The following is a 16,395-nucleotide window of genomic DNA, read 5'->3' as shown; positions in this document are numbered from 1 at the left end:
TAAACAATCCCTATGGATTTGGGTTCAGTTTCGCAATTTTTAAAATTTTAAACAATTTAAGTTGTCTAGTTTTTTATATCAAAACTTTTCATTTAAACCTTCAATCAACAAACTCATTCGTAAGGCCAGTGATGTTGTGGGAGTGGGACTGGACTCTCTGACGGTGGTGTCTGAAAAGAAGAATCTGTCCAAGTTGCATGCCATCTTGGACAATGACTCCCATCCACTCCATAATGTACTGGTTAGGCACAGGAGTACATTCAGCCAGAGACTCACTCCACCGAGATGTAACACTGAGCGTCATAGGAAGTCATTCCTACCTGTGGCCATCAAACTTTACAACTCCTCCCTCGGAGTGTCAGACACCCTGAGCCAATAGGCTGGTCCTGGACTTACTTCCACTTGGCATGATTAACTTATTATTATTTAATTATTGTTTTATATTGCTATATTTCTTCACTATTCTTGGTTGGTGCAGCTGTAACGAAACCCAATCTCCCTCGGGATTAATAAAGTATGTCTGTCTGTCTGTCAATAACCGACCCCATTTTTCTCCTATGGAGAAATAAAAGGATCCGTTCTTTTACAGATTTATTTTGTGATGGTCGAATGATGACTCTTGAAGAGTTAATTAATAAATATTCTCTCGCTCATACACATTTTTTACAATATTTTCAGGTTAGACATTTTTTACAACAATATTTACCAAAGTTTCCATATTTACAAGAATCTGATTTGTTGGATACCATTTTGAAGTTGAATCCTTTAGTGAGAGGTTCCATTAGCAGAATTTATAATTTATTTTTGTTACAAAAAAAGAACCTACCACTAAAGACTAGACAAGATTGGAAGAGAGAACTTAATATGACCTTTGTTAATGAAGATTGGCTTCGAGTTTTGAAAAATGTAAATTCTTCTTCTCTATGTTTAACCACTGTTTAATTCAATTTAAAATTGTTCACCGTTATTATTTAACAAAGGAGATACTATCTAAAATATTTCCTAGTATAGACAACTACTGTTATAGATGTAAAACTGAAGTAGCTACTTTGTCTCATATGTTCTGGTCATGTTCTTCATTAAAGTTGTTTTGGAAATCATTATTTCCTACAATTTCTAAAGCTCTGAAAATTAATTTACAACCTAATAGACTGACTGCTCTATTTGGAATAGTTCCGCATCATATTCAGGGTATTTCATCTTCAGATCAAATGTAATTACATTTGTTACATTATTGGCAAGAAGGGTATTTTATTAAAATGGAAAGATATCTCTTCCCTTTCATTAATTGGATGATTTTCCCAAGTAATGTTATGTCTCCGTTTGGAAAAAATTAGAAGTAGAACTTTTGATCCCCATATTCTATATGGTTTCCTTCCAAATTTATTATTTTTATAAATATGAATTGACGGTTGTTGACTCTTTTTCTTTATGTATTTAGATGATGGTTAAGCTTATTGCTCCGGGGGGTTGATTCCTAATGGGTTTTTTCCTTTTTTTTTGTAGTCAGTGGGTTTTTTTTCCTAGTGAGACGGGTTTTTTCCTTGTATATAAATTTTTTTTCCATTTTTATATATAACAATCAGCTTTTTTTCTTCAGCTTTATTAATTGAATACATAGTAATCTGTTGAAGTTTTGTATCATTTTATAGCTGTAGAAGATTATGTACCAATAAAAAGATTCTAAAAATGAAAATGAAAAATGACAGTGGAAAAGTGTGTATGGAACCGGAGGAGATAGCAGAGATACTTAATGAATACTTTGCTTCAGTATTTACTACAGAAAAGGATCTTAGCGATTGTAGGGATGACTTACAGTGGACTGAAAACCTTAAGCATATAGACATTAAGAAGGAGGATGTGCTGGAGCTTTTGGATAAGTGTTTGGGGCCGGACGAGATGTACCCCAGGCTACTGCGGAAGGCGAGGGAGGAGATTGCTGAGCCTCTGGCGATGATCTTTGCATCATCGATGGGGACAGGAGAGGTTATGGAGGATTGGAGGGTTGTGGATGTTGTTCCCTTATTCAAGGAAGGGAGTAGAGATCGCCCAGGAAATTATAGACCTGTGGTTGGTAAGTTGATGGAAAAGATCCTGAGAGGCAGGATTTATGAACATTTGGAGAGGTATAATATGATTAGGAATAGTCAGCATGGCTTTGTCAAAGGCAGGTCGTGCGTTATGAACCTGATTCAATTTTTTGAGGATGTGTCTAAACACATTGATGAAGGTAGAGCAGCATATGGATTTCAGCAAGGCATTTGATAAGGTATCCCATGCAAGGCTTATTGAGAAACCAAGGAGGTATGGGATCCAAGGGGACATTGCTTTGTGGATTCAGAATTGGCTTGCCCACAGAGGGCAAAGGGTGGTTGTAGACGGGTCATATTCTGCATGTAGGCTGGTGACCAGTGGTGTGCCTCAGGGATCTGTTCTGGGACCCCTTCATGATTTTTATAAATGACTTGGATGAGGAAGTGGAGGGATGGGTTAGTGAGTTTGCTGATGACACGAAGGTTGAGGGTGTTGTGGATAGTGTGGAGAGCTGTCAGAGGTTACAATGGGACATCAATAGGATGCAAAAATGGGCTGAGAAGTGGCAGATGGAATTCAACTCAAGTGTGAGGTGGTTCATTTTCATAGGTCAAATAATATGGCAGTACATAGTATTAATGTTAAGATTCATGGCAGAGTAGAGGATCAGAGTGATCTTGAGCTCCAAGTCCATCGGACACTCAAAGTTGCCACGCAGGTTGACTCTGTGGTTAAGAAGGCATACAGTGCATTGGCCTTCGTTAGCCGTGAGATTAAGTTTAGGAGCTGAGAGGTAATGTTGCAGCTATATAGGACCCTGGTCAAACCCCACTTATTGTACTGTGCTCAGTTCTGGTCACCTCACTATAGGAAGGGTGTAGAAACCATAGAAAGGGTGCAGAAGAGATTTACAAGGATGTTGCCTGGATTCGGAAGCATGCCTTATGAGAATAGGTTGAGTGAACTTGGCCTTTTTTCCTTGGAACAATGGAGGATGAGAGACGACCTGATAGAGGAGTATAAGATTATGAGAAGCATTGATCCTGTGGATAGTCAGGAGCTTTTCCCCAGGGCTAGCATGAGAGGGCACAGTTTTAAGGTGCTTGGAAGTAAGTAAGAGGAGATGTCAGGGGTAAGTTTTTTATTCAGAGAGTGGTGAGCATGTGGAATCGGCTGCCGGTGGTGGAGGCGGATATGATAGGGTCTTTTAAGAGACTCCTGGATAGGTACATGGAGCTTAGAAAAAAAGAGGGCTATGGGTAAGCCTAGTTCTAAGGTAAGGACATGTTCAGCACAGCTTTGTGGGCCGAAGGGCCTGTAATGTGCTGAAGGTTTTCTATGTTTCTGTGTTAATTACAAATACTTAAAAAGTATGTTATTATTGTTTTGAAATTTGGCTTATTGGCTCTTTCAGGTTACAAAGATATCAGCAATGAACAGGGATACAAGAAGATCAACAGTTATCCTAAAAACAATGCTGAAGTATTTGGAGACAGATGATGAAGCCGACTATTTTAGTGCGCCTTATAAACATGACAAGCGAAACCTATTCAAAGGAGCTGCTGACGAGACCACATTTTTTCGACCAGCTGTGAGATCTCTAATTGTAAATTGCACTTCTTATTTTGGTAATCATGGTTCTAATTTGAGTTGTATCTATTAATGAAATAAAAGCACATTTCCCACATTTATCAGAATTGAGGTATTTCATGCATATTTGACAGCATGAGTAACTTGCAGAATAGCATAATTTGCTGCATCGTAGTACAATAAGCTCAAACCCTGAATATCTTTTTTTAAAAATTGTGTCAATAGAGGCTTTTTCCCAGGGCTGAAATGGCGATCATGAAAGGGCACAGTTTTAAGGTGCTTGGAAGTAGGTACAGAGTAGATGTCAGTGGTAAGCACAGAGAGTGGTGAGTGTGTGGAATGGGCTGCTGGTCACAGTGGTGGAGGCAGATACAATAGGGTCCCTTAAGAGACTCCTGGTACATGGAGCTTAGAAAAATAGAGAGCTATGTGTAACCTTAGGTAATTTCTAAGGTAAGGATATGTTTGGCACAGCATTGTGGGCTGAAAGGCCTGTATTGTGCTTAGTTTTTTCTATGTTTAAATGCAAGGTAATTTATAATGATCTTCTGGTTCTGGCCTTGCCTTCAAATGGACTAGTTACTAGCATGAAGAAAAAGTACCAATTTGCAAATGCCCTGATGTTAATTTGCCATCATGATCTTAAATGTTTGGATCAAGATCCTAAGCAGTTTGAGGCAAAAGGACCCCGTGAAATATAGTGTACTTTTATCTGTCTAACCACCAGAAGAGTTGGTATAAGTGGGTCATTTTATTTTCAGTTTGCAGTTTCCAGCTAATAGTTTGGACAGGGATCAATGTAGAGGACTCAACCTCAACTATTTGTAACGTGTTAGTACTTTAAATGAAGTGACAAGTGTGTTGTAATGAAAGATAGTAATAAATTGAGAAACTAGTGAGGAGAGCATGGAATGTGCAAAATGATTCAGGAGGGTTAAATGAGTGGATTAAAAGATGACATTTTGATTATAATGTTGGGGAAAAGTGAGGTTGGCTACTACAGTAGCAAGAAATATGTTTAAATAGATGATAAGCACTGAATGCTGCATTACAAATATCTTTGTGCATGAAAGACAAAAAACGGCATGTTTGCAAGTATTTAGGAAGGGAAATTGCGTATAAAAATTGTTACAAATTCACTAGCTATTGATGAGACCATACATGGAGTAGACATGTTTTATGAGCAATTAACATTATTCAAAGATTAAAGTAACTTTATTATCAAAGTATATATGTGTCACTGTATACAGCGCTTAGTTTCATTTTCTTGTGGGCATTCTCAGTAAATTCATAATAGAATAATAACCATGACAGAGTCAATGAAAGGCCACACCAACTTCGGTGTTCAACCAGTGTGCAAAAGACAATAATCTGTGCAAGTACAAAAATAAATGAATAATAATAAATAAATAAACAATAATTAGTGAGAATATGAGATGGAGTCCTTGACAGTGAGTCCATAGGTTGTGGGAACATTTCAATGATCGGGCAAGTGAAGTTATCCCCTTTGGTTCAACAGCCTGATGGTTGAGGGGTAATAATTGTTTCTGAACTTGATGGTGTGAGCCCTGAGGCTCTTGTACGTTCTTCCTGATGACTCCTCCCAATGTTCCATTCAAATGAAACATTGACACTTATCGTGCCTTTGAGATACTATTATATACTTAAGTGGTAAGTGAATCCATGAGTATCTTGAACTCTTATATCCATGTTATTTCCTTTACTTCGTCACAAAATTGATTAAGGTTTCACTGCAAATATGTACTCTGTTATGACTCAGGAGGTATTCTATAGAATACAGTATAACTATCATAAAACGTACAACAATCTTTTTCATCTGAGTGATCGTATCACATTGTGTTTATTTTGTAGGTTAATTATATTCTAAATGGGATCCAAATGCCCCGAGAATGCCACAAAGTTAAAGGTAACTTTTGGGAGCCATCGCAGGTGACCTCACTGGGATAATAATATATGCAAGTAATTAAACTTTTGGTATTCAGTTACCATCCTTTTAATTATGTGTTATTGTTTGTCTCAGAGGAACTTAATGAAGATGTAGAAATGCAGTGTTTTGTCCAGCCAAGGAACGTAAGGAAAGGTATGAATTTCAAGGGGTAAGTGGAAGATAGAAAATGGTCTTTAAGAATTTAAATAAAATTGCAGATGTTGGAAACCTGAAGCAAAAATAAAAATTACTAAAAAAACTCAGCAAATTAGGCAGCAACTGTGGAAGGAGTAATGGCCAATATTTTCGGTCTGTGACACTTAGGACTACAAAAAGAAATCTGAAAATAATCAATTTCTCCATGTAGTGTGGTGATCAGGCAAAATATGCAAATTCTAATTTATACTAAATATATAATACTGAGAAGATGAGTCGTAGAGTCCTTGAAAGTGATTCCTTAGGTCGTGGAATCAGTTCAGAGTTAAGGTGAGTAATGTTATCCGTGCTGGTTCAGGTTAACAAATCTCATGACACATGCCGGTGATAGTAAACCTGATTCTGATTCTGAGTCCAATTGTTGAAGCGTGATAGCTGTTCCTGAATCTCGTGGTATGGGATCTAAGGGTTCTGCATCTCCTGCCTGATGGTAGTAGCGATAAGAGAGCATGACCTGGATGTTAAGGGCCCTTCGTGATGGAAGCTGCTGCTTGTGGCAGTGCCCCCTGTAGAGGTGCTCAACAGTGGTGGGAGGGGGGTGTGCTTTACCTGTGATGGTTCTGTCTGGCATGTTACTGCCTTCCTGGCTTAACATCAAATTCTCTAACCGTTTCCACTGTCCACTGTGTATAGTCTAGCCTGCCAGACATGTCCTGAAGATTAGATCACAAGGGATCAAGGGTGAGCTCGTGATGGATACAATTTGGCTTGGTGGAAGGAGTCAGGGGTTGGAAATAGAGGGTTATTTTTATGATTGGAGGCCTGTGACTATTAGTTTGCCACAGGGACAGTACTGTGTTCACCATTTGTCATGTAAATGGATGAGAATGTAGGTGGGTGGCATGGTTAGTAAGTTTACAGATGACATCAACATTGGCAGTGGAAAAAATGTCTAGGGTTGTCACAGTATCTAGATCAACTTGGAAAGTGGGCTTAGGAATGACAACTGGAATTTCACGTGTGAAGCATTGCATTTTCTGAAGTTAAATTAGTGCAGGACTGGTACAACTAACGGCAGATCTCTGGAGTATATGGTAAATGGGATGAGTTCAAATTAGGCATTGTGTTCTGCATGGACAAGTTGGGTCAAAGAGCCCATTTCTATGCTTCATGACTCTCGGTCCCAGAACGTACAACCTCCAGTTACACAATTTTGGCACCTGCCACTTGTTCACTCTATCAGAGACACTCCGTTGTTTCATTCACGTTTTGGCAGAACCCCAGCTATTTTCTTTTCCTTTTAAGTCAAATGAAGGACTCCTCATCTAAAACATTGGTTGTTTCTCTTTCCACAGATGCTGCCTGACCTCTTGTATTTTCCATTTTTTTTCTTCTTCTACCTGCTTAAGTTTGGCCTACTGCAATTCTGACCATTAACAATTCTGGTATAATATGCTAATGCCTTGATGAAGGGTCTTGGCCCGAACCATTGACTGTTTATTTAATTCCATAGATGCTGCCTGACCTGCTGAATTCCTGCAGTATTCTGTGTGTGTTACTCTGGATTTCCAGTATCTGCAGAATCTGTCTTTATAAGCTGCTGATAACTACCCCCATTAAGCCATTTCAACTTGTCCCATCAGACACCACCTTATGTAACTTTTCTTTCCCATTGAAAACCAATTTTATTTCTTTTTACTCCTCCCCCCCCACAAAAAAGTTCTGAAAACAGATCCAAACGTTGTCTGTTCCTCCTTCCACAGATGCTGCCTGACTTGCTGCGTCATTTCCATCGTTTTCTGTTTTTGTTCAGGAAACTATTCCTTTGAGATAGACTCTATTTAAACTGAAAGCTAAAGATCTATACATTAGACCAAATAATAAAATCTGACAAAAATATTTTTTAAATTGTGTTTTTGTGCACGGAAATGAAAAGGTTAACCTTCCGATTAACTCAAGTAGTTTAGTTTGTAGATCCACTAAAAAGATATACGTGTACAGCATCTTGCACAATATCCTTGAGGCTACTTTGAGGCAATATGGAATTTCCTAATAAGTAGCAGCAAGCCTGGGATCAAGCAAGTATGCACGAGCAAGTGTACATATTCTGAGTTTACCTGAACATCAGTCAACCTAATCTTGAAATTCCCTGGCTTTTGTACCAGTGTTTGGATATTGGTAGAATCTGTCTGCCTATTGATTGTGGATGTGTTCAAGTTTTATCAGTTTTCAAAGCTCAAGAGGAAGTTATGGAGCAGTGCTTCTCTTTCGTCTATTTGAAGCCCTTACCATCAGAGTGCGGAATATTTTGAGCAAGAAAGGTATTTCCCCACGCTCCTCATTCATGCATCAGGACCAGATAAGTTTGGGATGAGCTGATGGAGGGCAGCAGAAGTGGACATGGGTCAGCAAGATCTAGGCCAGTATTTTTGAAATCTTCAGTTACGAAAGTTAGTCAAGAGTTAGTGTCCTGCAAATAGCCCAGTGCTAAGTCTATGTTTGAGGAATGGATGTTGGCAATTTGTTGCCTTCAAATGGTATGTTCTATTTCCATCTGAGAGAACAGATGAGGCAGTTTAGACCTGATCCAAAAGTGAGCACCCCCTTCAGAATTTCTGTCTAGAATTTGTGAAACCGACTCTGAAGTGATGTAATCCAAGTCTCCAGGTTTAGAAGACTGAGCACTTCAGTCAAGGCTGTCATCTATCATATAATCCTGAACTCAATTTTCAACGCTAAGAGGAACATTCACTGAAAGACTTGTTAATGCAACTTGTTCTTTTTTGATAAATAGATCTTGTGACTGATGGAAAAACAAAATTGATTTGCAGTCTACCATATTTGTTGATGAAGAAAGCATTTACGTCTGCATTCACACTGCATGAAGGACCCGAACCTAACTTTAAAATGAATATCAGTGCATCTTCAACACAAGGAAGTGCTGGTGGGTAGAAAAGGTTATATGCCAGTGTGACTGACAACAAATAAATTTTGGCTGCAGATAATATTTCAGATATTGACTTCAATAGTAAAGCTAAGATCATGACTTCTGCCTTTCCTATTTGGTCCCTTTTTATCACTTAAACTCTTTTAAGGCTGATAATAACTTGGGATCTTGTATGGCAGCTGAACAAATTAGTTTTGTCATATTTTTGTTTGGCATTGTCCTTGTGACACGCAGTAGAATGTTTTCGTATATGCTACTTCTATGCATTATCAATGGGAGTTGTTACTTTAGCTTTAAATTTGAGACTCACCAATTCCAAAACTGAGATGTACAAAATTTATTCATTTTCTAATATTGTTATCAACTCATTAAGCACAGTAAATCCATGAATTACCTCTGAGTATATGCATTTCCTGCACATAAACTATGCATAGGGTGTATGGCTTGACCTTGAGCTTGTCAACTTCAAGATATTTGGAGTCCGCTGGAATGCAGCAATATTTTTCTGCCTCTCCCTCAACCACTTGTAGTTAAAGTACATTTTGTAACTGATCACAAAATGCCATCTTTTACTCATTTTATGAAGTTGAGCCTTGTCCACTTTTGATTTGAACTGGTGGGCATGGGTCAGAGGTCATGAGGTAAGGGTGAGGGGTAGATGCAATCTGCGTTTGAGGTTAAACCATGTTTAATGAAGCTGTGTACCTTGATTTTAAGTGATTTTTTTTTCATCCCACATTGGTCTCTGGGAACACACAGGGCAACACTGTTCCCATGGGCTATGTTCAAGTGGTTGGTTGACCTCTGGATTTCTGAGAGGAAACACAAAGAGAAAGTCCATAAGGTGTTTTACACTTTTTTTTAACTGCAGAGCAATCATGAATCCTGGACATTTGGCATCTGGACTCTGTCCACAGAGTTATCCAAGATGGAAACAAGCCCTTCAGCCCAACTGGTGTATGATGACCACAGCATCTTCCCTGCTAGCTCTAATTGCCCACCTTTGGCTCATTACTGTCCGAGTCCTTTCCTTCCATGTACCTCTCCAAATGCCCCTTAATAGTTGCAATTGTACCCACCTCGACCGCTTTGTCTAGCAGCTCATTCCAGGTACCCACTACCCTCTGCGTAAACAATTTACCTCTCAGTGCTCCTTTAAATCCCTCTTGTGTCCACTGCCTCTCATTTTGAGCTCTCGAAGCTTGGAGAAAAGTCTATGACTGTTCCCTCCTTATTCATGAGCCGCATGGTTTTATAGACTTCTGAGAAGTCACCGCTCATTCTCCAGTGCTCCATTGAATAAAGTTCCAGCTTGGCCAACTTCTCCCAGGTCCCTTTGCTCTGCAACACTTATCTGTGCCCTGCCATTCACTGTGTAGGCCCTACCCTGGCCAGAATATCCAAAATGCATCACTCATACTTAGCTAAGTTGAAATCCATGTGCCATTCCTCAGCCCACCCCTATCTGAATAAGATCTCTTTGAAATTCATTGTAACCTTCTTTAGTATTAACAAGACCCTTAATTTAGTATCATCAGAAAAGTTGCTAATCACACCAATGTACATTCACATCCAAATCGTTTACATACATGACTAATAGTGGTCTCAACACCGCCCCCTGGCTACCTCACTAGTTACAAGCCTCCAGTCAGAGAATTAACATTCAATCATTATGCACTTTCTTCCTATCATTGAACCAGTTCTGAATCCTCCTCACAAATAGCCACCCCACCCCAAATCCCATGCAAACTAACCTTCCAGATCTGTCTGTCACGTGGGACCTTGTCAAGTCTTAGTAAAGTCCATGTAGACAACATCCACTGCCTTATCTTCATCTATCTGCTTAGTTACCCTTTCAAAAAACTCCTAAAGTTGTGTCAAATATGACCTCCTATGCAAAAAAAAAACATGGCTGATTACTCCTGATTCAGCCTTGATTATCCAGCTGATGGTAGTAGATCTTGTCCTCAGAAATTCTTTACTCCCCCCAAAAAATTCTCCTACAACTGCAGTCAAACTCACCAGCTTGGAGTACCCTGACTTGTCCTTGCTACCCTTCTTGAACAACATTAGCCACCCTCTAGTGTTCTGGACTTTCACCAGTGGCTAACTATGAAACAAATATCTCCACAAGGGCCTTTGCGTTTTCTTTCTTCCCTGGCCTTCTATAAGTTCCAGAGATGCACTTGGCCAGGCCCTGAGGATTTCCCACCTTAATGTACTTCAAGGCCATAAGTACCTCCTTCCTCATAATATGCGTATGTTCCAAGACCTCACTATTTATTGCCTTCATTTATTTGGTGTTTGTGATATTCTCCTTACTAAACTATGAGATATATTTAATGGATTTTAAAAATTTCGACCAGCTCCTGCGGTGGCCCTGATGGTCCTTAAGAGGACCTAGTCTCTCCTTAGTCACCCTTTATTGTTACTATAACTGAAGAAACTCTTAGGAATTTCTTTAACTTTGCCAGCCAAATCAATCTCATGCCCTCTTTTTGCCCCCGTTTACCCTTTTAAGCCTGCACTTCAGCTTTTTATATTCGTTCAAGATTCATTTGTACCAGCTGCCTAACAATAATGAATGTTTTCTTTTTTTCTTCCAAGAACCTCCATCTCTCATTGACTAAGGTTCACAGAACCTGTGTCTATCCTTCACTGTAACAGGAATGTGTTATCCCTGAACTTTTGATAGGATTATTTAGTACCCCCCCACCAACTGCCACTAAGGTTATTTGGTCAGCCTCATTCCTTGTGAGGAAGTGTAATTCCTCCTCTATGCATTGTGTGATCTGCCTGAATATCCTGTAAATATCAAGTTTTGTGTCAAGTAAGTCAGTGATAATAAAATCTGATTCTGAGAATTGGGCATGTTCGCATCTTCTACTTAAATTGTAATTAAATTTCAGAGGTAAAATTTATGGTAAAACCTACTGCATATTAAGTATAAAACAAGAACAAATTTAATTAATTGCTTCCACACTGACTCCCCAATAATTTTATACTGTTTCTTGGAATATTCCTGAAGCCTTTGAAAGTGAAAAGTATTAAAATAACACTTGTTTTAATGGCTATAACTTTAATTTCACATTCATTTTGCAAGTCTTTATTAAATATAATGAATTGGTAATTTTCCACAGGTCATCACAACAGCTGGACGGATCTTAATATTCTGTGGGCTAATGCTTACAGATTTCAACCATTATGGAAGATTAGAAACTATTTTGGTGAAAAGATTGCATTTTATTTTGCTGTGATGGAAGTGCTTTTACTCCTCTTAATTGTACCTGCACTCGTTGGCTTGGCTATTTTCGGTTATGGCCTTTATTACAGGTACTGTTCTGTTTATTTTCTGAAAGAATTTGTGCGCTGAAGCTAGTGGTAAGATGTATTCTGTGTTTTGATCTGCTTAGTTAGATTCATTGGGGAGATCAGTTTAGCCAAAGACCCCTCTCACCGCAGACATTCTTTTTCCTTTCTACCATTGGGCAAAAGATACAAAACCCTGAAAGCACATACCACCAGGCTCAGCAGCTTAAGTCCCACTGTTATCAGACTCTTGTACGATAAGAGGGACCCTTGGCCCCACAATCTACCTTGCTACGATCTTACACTTTATTGTTTTCCTGCACTGTACTCTTTTGGTAGCTTTAACATTTTATACTATATTGTTATTGTTTTACCTTATTTAGTGCAGGGGTCCCCAACCTGGGGTACACGGGACCACTTGCTTAATGGTTGTGCTTATTGACCTAAAAGAAAGGTTAGGAATCCCTGTTGTAGCACAATATACTGTGTAATGATTTGATATGTATAAACTGATTGCAAAAGAAGCTTTTCGCTGTATCTTGGTACATGTTACAGTAATAATACCAAAACTTAGTATGTAGCTCGTCACACAAGGTATATGGGCAGAGAAAAATTCACACTTTTCAGAAGAAAGATAAATGAAATCCTGATGCATTGATTGAAGGAAATCAGGGAGGAATATTGAGAGAACTGTAAACTGTTGCCTGAAAACCACAAGCTTGCCCTTAATCTTTTCTTTGTACCTCTCCATTATCTGTGCAAAACTTCATGCCTCCCTGGTTCCCACACGGTGTTGTCTCCCTCTTGTCATGGACAAGAACTTGAAAGTGGCATCCAAGTTACATGATACGATCTATATAGATCATGTGGATCAGCCAGTAATGCACCTTCCATTAAAACATCCGAGGCAGGATTTCCAGTGTGCCCCAGACAGGTTTGCAGGCAATGAATACAGCTGGTTGCACACACAAGTCATTGCCCTAACCACACAGAAAGACCATTCTGTGTTGTTTGGACAAACTCTAACGAATCTTTTGTGCCCTGTCCCCCTAATGCACTCACTTTTTGAAGAAGTTGACTTCTTTGGTCAAATTTCTCAATACGTATTCTGCTACTGCGTTGAGTAAAATAATGAAGGATTTAAATTAAGTACCACTTCCGTACTTAACCCTGTGAATTAACCAATGTTTTATGCTTTATGTTTTCTCTTCAGTGTTTCCTGTAACAAGGCCATCAGTAATATTAACACATTCTTGCATGGGTTTAGTTGTAACTTGGTCTGTTCAACTCCAAGTATGGTCCCAGAAGTTGCCGAAAGAGCAGTGAATCTGATCAGGTAGTTTTTCAGTAGCACTTTGAACGTTTATGTCCTGCTTCTGAATATTTGTGTAATACATGAATAGATTTTTAGTGTAAGATAACAAAAATAGTTAGAGGTTGGCTATTTGTTGGAATTTGGGTAATGTTTCATTATATCAACTTAACTGTCCCATTACCACAGAGGGTATTCACAGGTGTAAAAAAACAAGAGCGCCTGCCATTCAACACCTGTTAGCAGGAGTGTAGAGACAAAATGGAGCCTAGGCCTGCCTGACAGCTCATTTTATTGCTGTTCAGCAACCCTGCGATAAGCTACTTTCTGAAATAGCCTTGGCATAACCATCCAAAGGACCATTGCATACCTTGCCACCTTGTTAGCCCAATCAGTTTGCCAGTCCACTGCCCATTTCTGTGGGTTGTCTTGCACTCTGCCTCTCTCCACAAGGGTCAGGGGGAGCAGGCAGCAGGCATTTTTTTAATGACTTGGGAGAGGCTAGTAATCCTTTTATATGGGTGGGTGAACTCACAGAATGGTTATCAATGCTGCCAGACTCTCACTGTCCTAGAGACCAGGTGCAGATGGGTACAGATTGCTTTCTGGTTATGGAGAACGGGGTGCAAATGGCTTCCTTCATGTTTTGATATATGTCAGAGTAAACGGTGTTATATCTCTCCTTTCTTCATTATGAATAAAATTTTGTCCTCAAATTACTTGAGCAAGTTAAATTAAGTTCCTCAAGATATGAGGACCCATTACAAGTAAACGGAGGTGCTGACTATCATGGCCTAACTGTAATACTGATTAGCCTATAGCTGTGTGTGTATTCCTTATCAAAATAACTTGCACTGATTCCCTTTTTGTACCTGCTAGTTTTAAGTTTGCATTAACACGTTAGTAGAGCTAGAACATATAAACTCTTGTATTCCTTTTATTAGGTCTGTATGTGACAATATTGCTCAAAGGAAGAGGAATATTGAACAAATAATAAATGGGACATGTGCTTTTGAGAACCACTATAATTGTACTTTTCAGTAAGTATGAAGTTGTAGATGAGGTATTAATGGCTGTACTGTGTTTGCATTCGGTTTAATGAAAATACCTACTTTTCCCATCATCTGAGAAGGAAAATGATCTGACTTCAGGAGTACATCTTCATTAAGGCATACTCCATTCTCCACAATGATCTCACCCTTCATTGTTCTCTGAGATGACTTGACACAATGAGTAGAACAGGCAAAGTCCAATTCTTCATTAAACGCATCTTGACATGATGCAGTCTAATCAACCATTAAATATGGTTTCTGTTATCCCATCCCCCACCTTCCCCATATGACCTGGAGTCAGACTTCCTAGCTGAGAAAACAGCTTTCGGGGATCCCCAAGCTGCAGGTAACCTGATTTATGGAAATATGACTTTACACAAATTCATCATGCATTTTCAAGGCAGTAACAACATTTTTGTAGTATTCATGAACGACTGGATGCAGTACACTGTGCATTTGATGATTGGCAATGTTGGGGTAAAACTTTGTAATGGAAGAATCACAGGAAGTATAGGCCAACAGACATTTCTGACATACAGACAGTTGTCAGGGCCAGAAAGCACGTATAGCCCAAGGACTGCCTGTATGTATCAATGTTGCTCTTTTTAACGCAAACAAAATGTATTTTTTCAAAACTGGGGAAACTAGCTCTCAAATTCCTGCCCTAGTCTGCAGTTCTACCCAATTAAACCATTGATACTAAGTACCACTGAATGTCAGAAACTTGCCTAGCTCCCTTTGCTGCACCAGTTAATTGATACTCAGATTGGTACATCAACATCCTTCATGAGACAGTGGCTTCCTACTTCCCAACTTCATAATTTCTGCTGAAAGCCAGAAGTCCTTCTGCTCTCTCCAGCTCGTGGAACCAATGCAGAACATGCTCCAATCAAATCATTGTTGTAAATTATTTCAGGAGAAAATGTACCAATTGTTTTCAAAATAAGGCCCTTTTAAACTGGTTATCAGTTGAAGCTTTTCCACCACCTCTAATTTTCAACAAATGCAAGGACCAAAACTGGATACGGTACTGTGGATGTGATCACTTCAAACATTATACTGGCAAATAATTTCTAACTCTGTGCTTAATTGTGCTAATGCTTCCTTCTTTTACAATATCCCTACAACTCCTGGGCATTCGGAGACATGTTTGATAATTCCCAATTCTTCTTTTGTTCTGTACTTGCATGATGTATATACATCACTGCAAGGCATCTGGCTCCCATGTACTCCAGGGTAGTAGTCTTTTTCTTAATTGCACATGATTAATTTATTCCAAACTTCAGGTCAAGATTGAAGCAAATAATGTCTCACTTAAAATGTGCCACTTTGCTCGTGTTTATTTTCCTTCTGTCACCGATTTGCTTTTTTTCACAGGGTGCTGCCAGATGATATCTTCACTGTGTTCAACTCTTCTTTTGACAATCATGCTTCTCCAGCATTTGGATTTTTCATTTGTTTTTGGGGTGAGAAACCTCAGTAAGAAATCATGAAATACAATACTGAAATAAACACACATCACGTTGGAAGGGAAATTCATTTCAAATATTTGCATATTAAGTCGAATAGGTATTCTGGTGATTGCTCAGTGATGCATGATCTCTGGTCCCCATGGGACATTTTCTATGAAGGTAAAACAAGTTCTCATTGTCGCAGCATGAGAATTGGTACATTGGCTAAAACTGAGACAAAACTTTCTCTTTTCAAATGTTTCCGTGTATGTTCACGTGCCTTGGAATATATCAAATAATTAAACAGGTATCACAATGACACAAAAACACCCTCCCAGTCCACTCCTAATATCGGTCTCCTCCCGTTTAAAAATGTGTTTGCGTAGCCTCCAAAAGGGAGAGCATTATGCAGATGAATTGTGTGGTTTTCTTGTGCAGTGTGGCAGTGAAAAGCGAAGAGTGGTATCCCGCACTTCTCCACTGAGCCAGCAATCCCAGGGCAAGAGGTCGGAGGGTGGCATTGATTTTAAGAGTAATGTTTGTTCACTGCCTGAGGGTCCTGGATAGAACAATGCAAGTGTACTCCTATATCATTC

General features: G+C 39.1%; 1 protein-coding gene across 2 annotated transcripts in view; it reads left to right on the top strand.

Moving 5' to 3' along the window:
- The window catches only part of LOC132391253 (anoctamin-7-like), a 59,084-nt gene that overhangs the window by 9,865 nt on the left and 32,824 nt on the right, over positions 1-16,395 (top strand). For both annotated transcript variants that reach the window (XR_009511138.1, XM_059964179.1), the window contains exons 2-9: positions 3,449-3,640; positions 5,497-5,551; positions 5,666-5,725; positions 8,523-8,672; positions 11,816-12,008; positions 13,198-13,320; positions 14,241-14,336; positions 15,726-15,814. Coding sequence is in view for 1 of the 2 variants with exons in the window: in XM_059964179.1 (XP_059820162.1) it covers positions 3,449-3,640; positions 5,497-5,551; positions 5,666-5,725; positions 8,523-8,672; positions 11,816-12,008; positions 13,198-13,320; positions 14,241-14,336; positions 15,726-15,814 (958 nt within the window). In the remaining variant the exon portion in view is untranslated. The remainder of the gene's footprint in view (positions 1-3,448; positions 3,641-5,496; positions 5,552-5,665; positions 5,726-8,522; positions 8,673-11,815; positions 12,009-13,197; positions 13,321-14,240; positions 14,337-15,725; positions 15,815-16,395) is intronic.

This window comes from Hypanus sabinus, chromosome 3 (genome assembly GCF_030144855.1).
Source record: "Hypanus sabinus isolate sHypSab1 chromosome 3, sHypSab1.hap1, whole genome shotgun sequence".
In the NCBI taxonomy this organism is placed as follows: Eukaryota; Metazoa; Chordata; class Chondrichthyes; order Myliobatiformes; family Dasyatidae; genus Hypanus; species Hypanus sabinus.
This window is presented reverse-complemented; position numbering and strand designations above follow the sequence as displayed.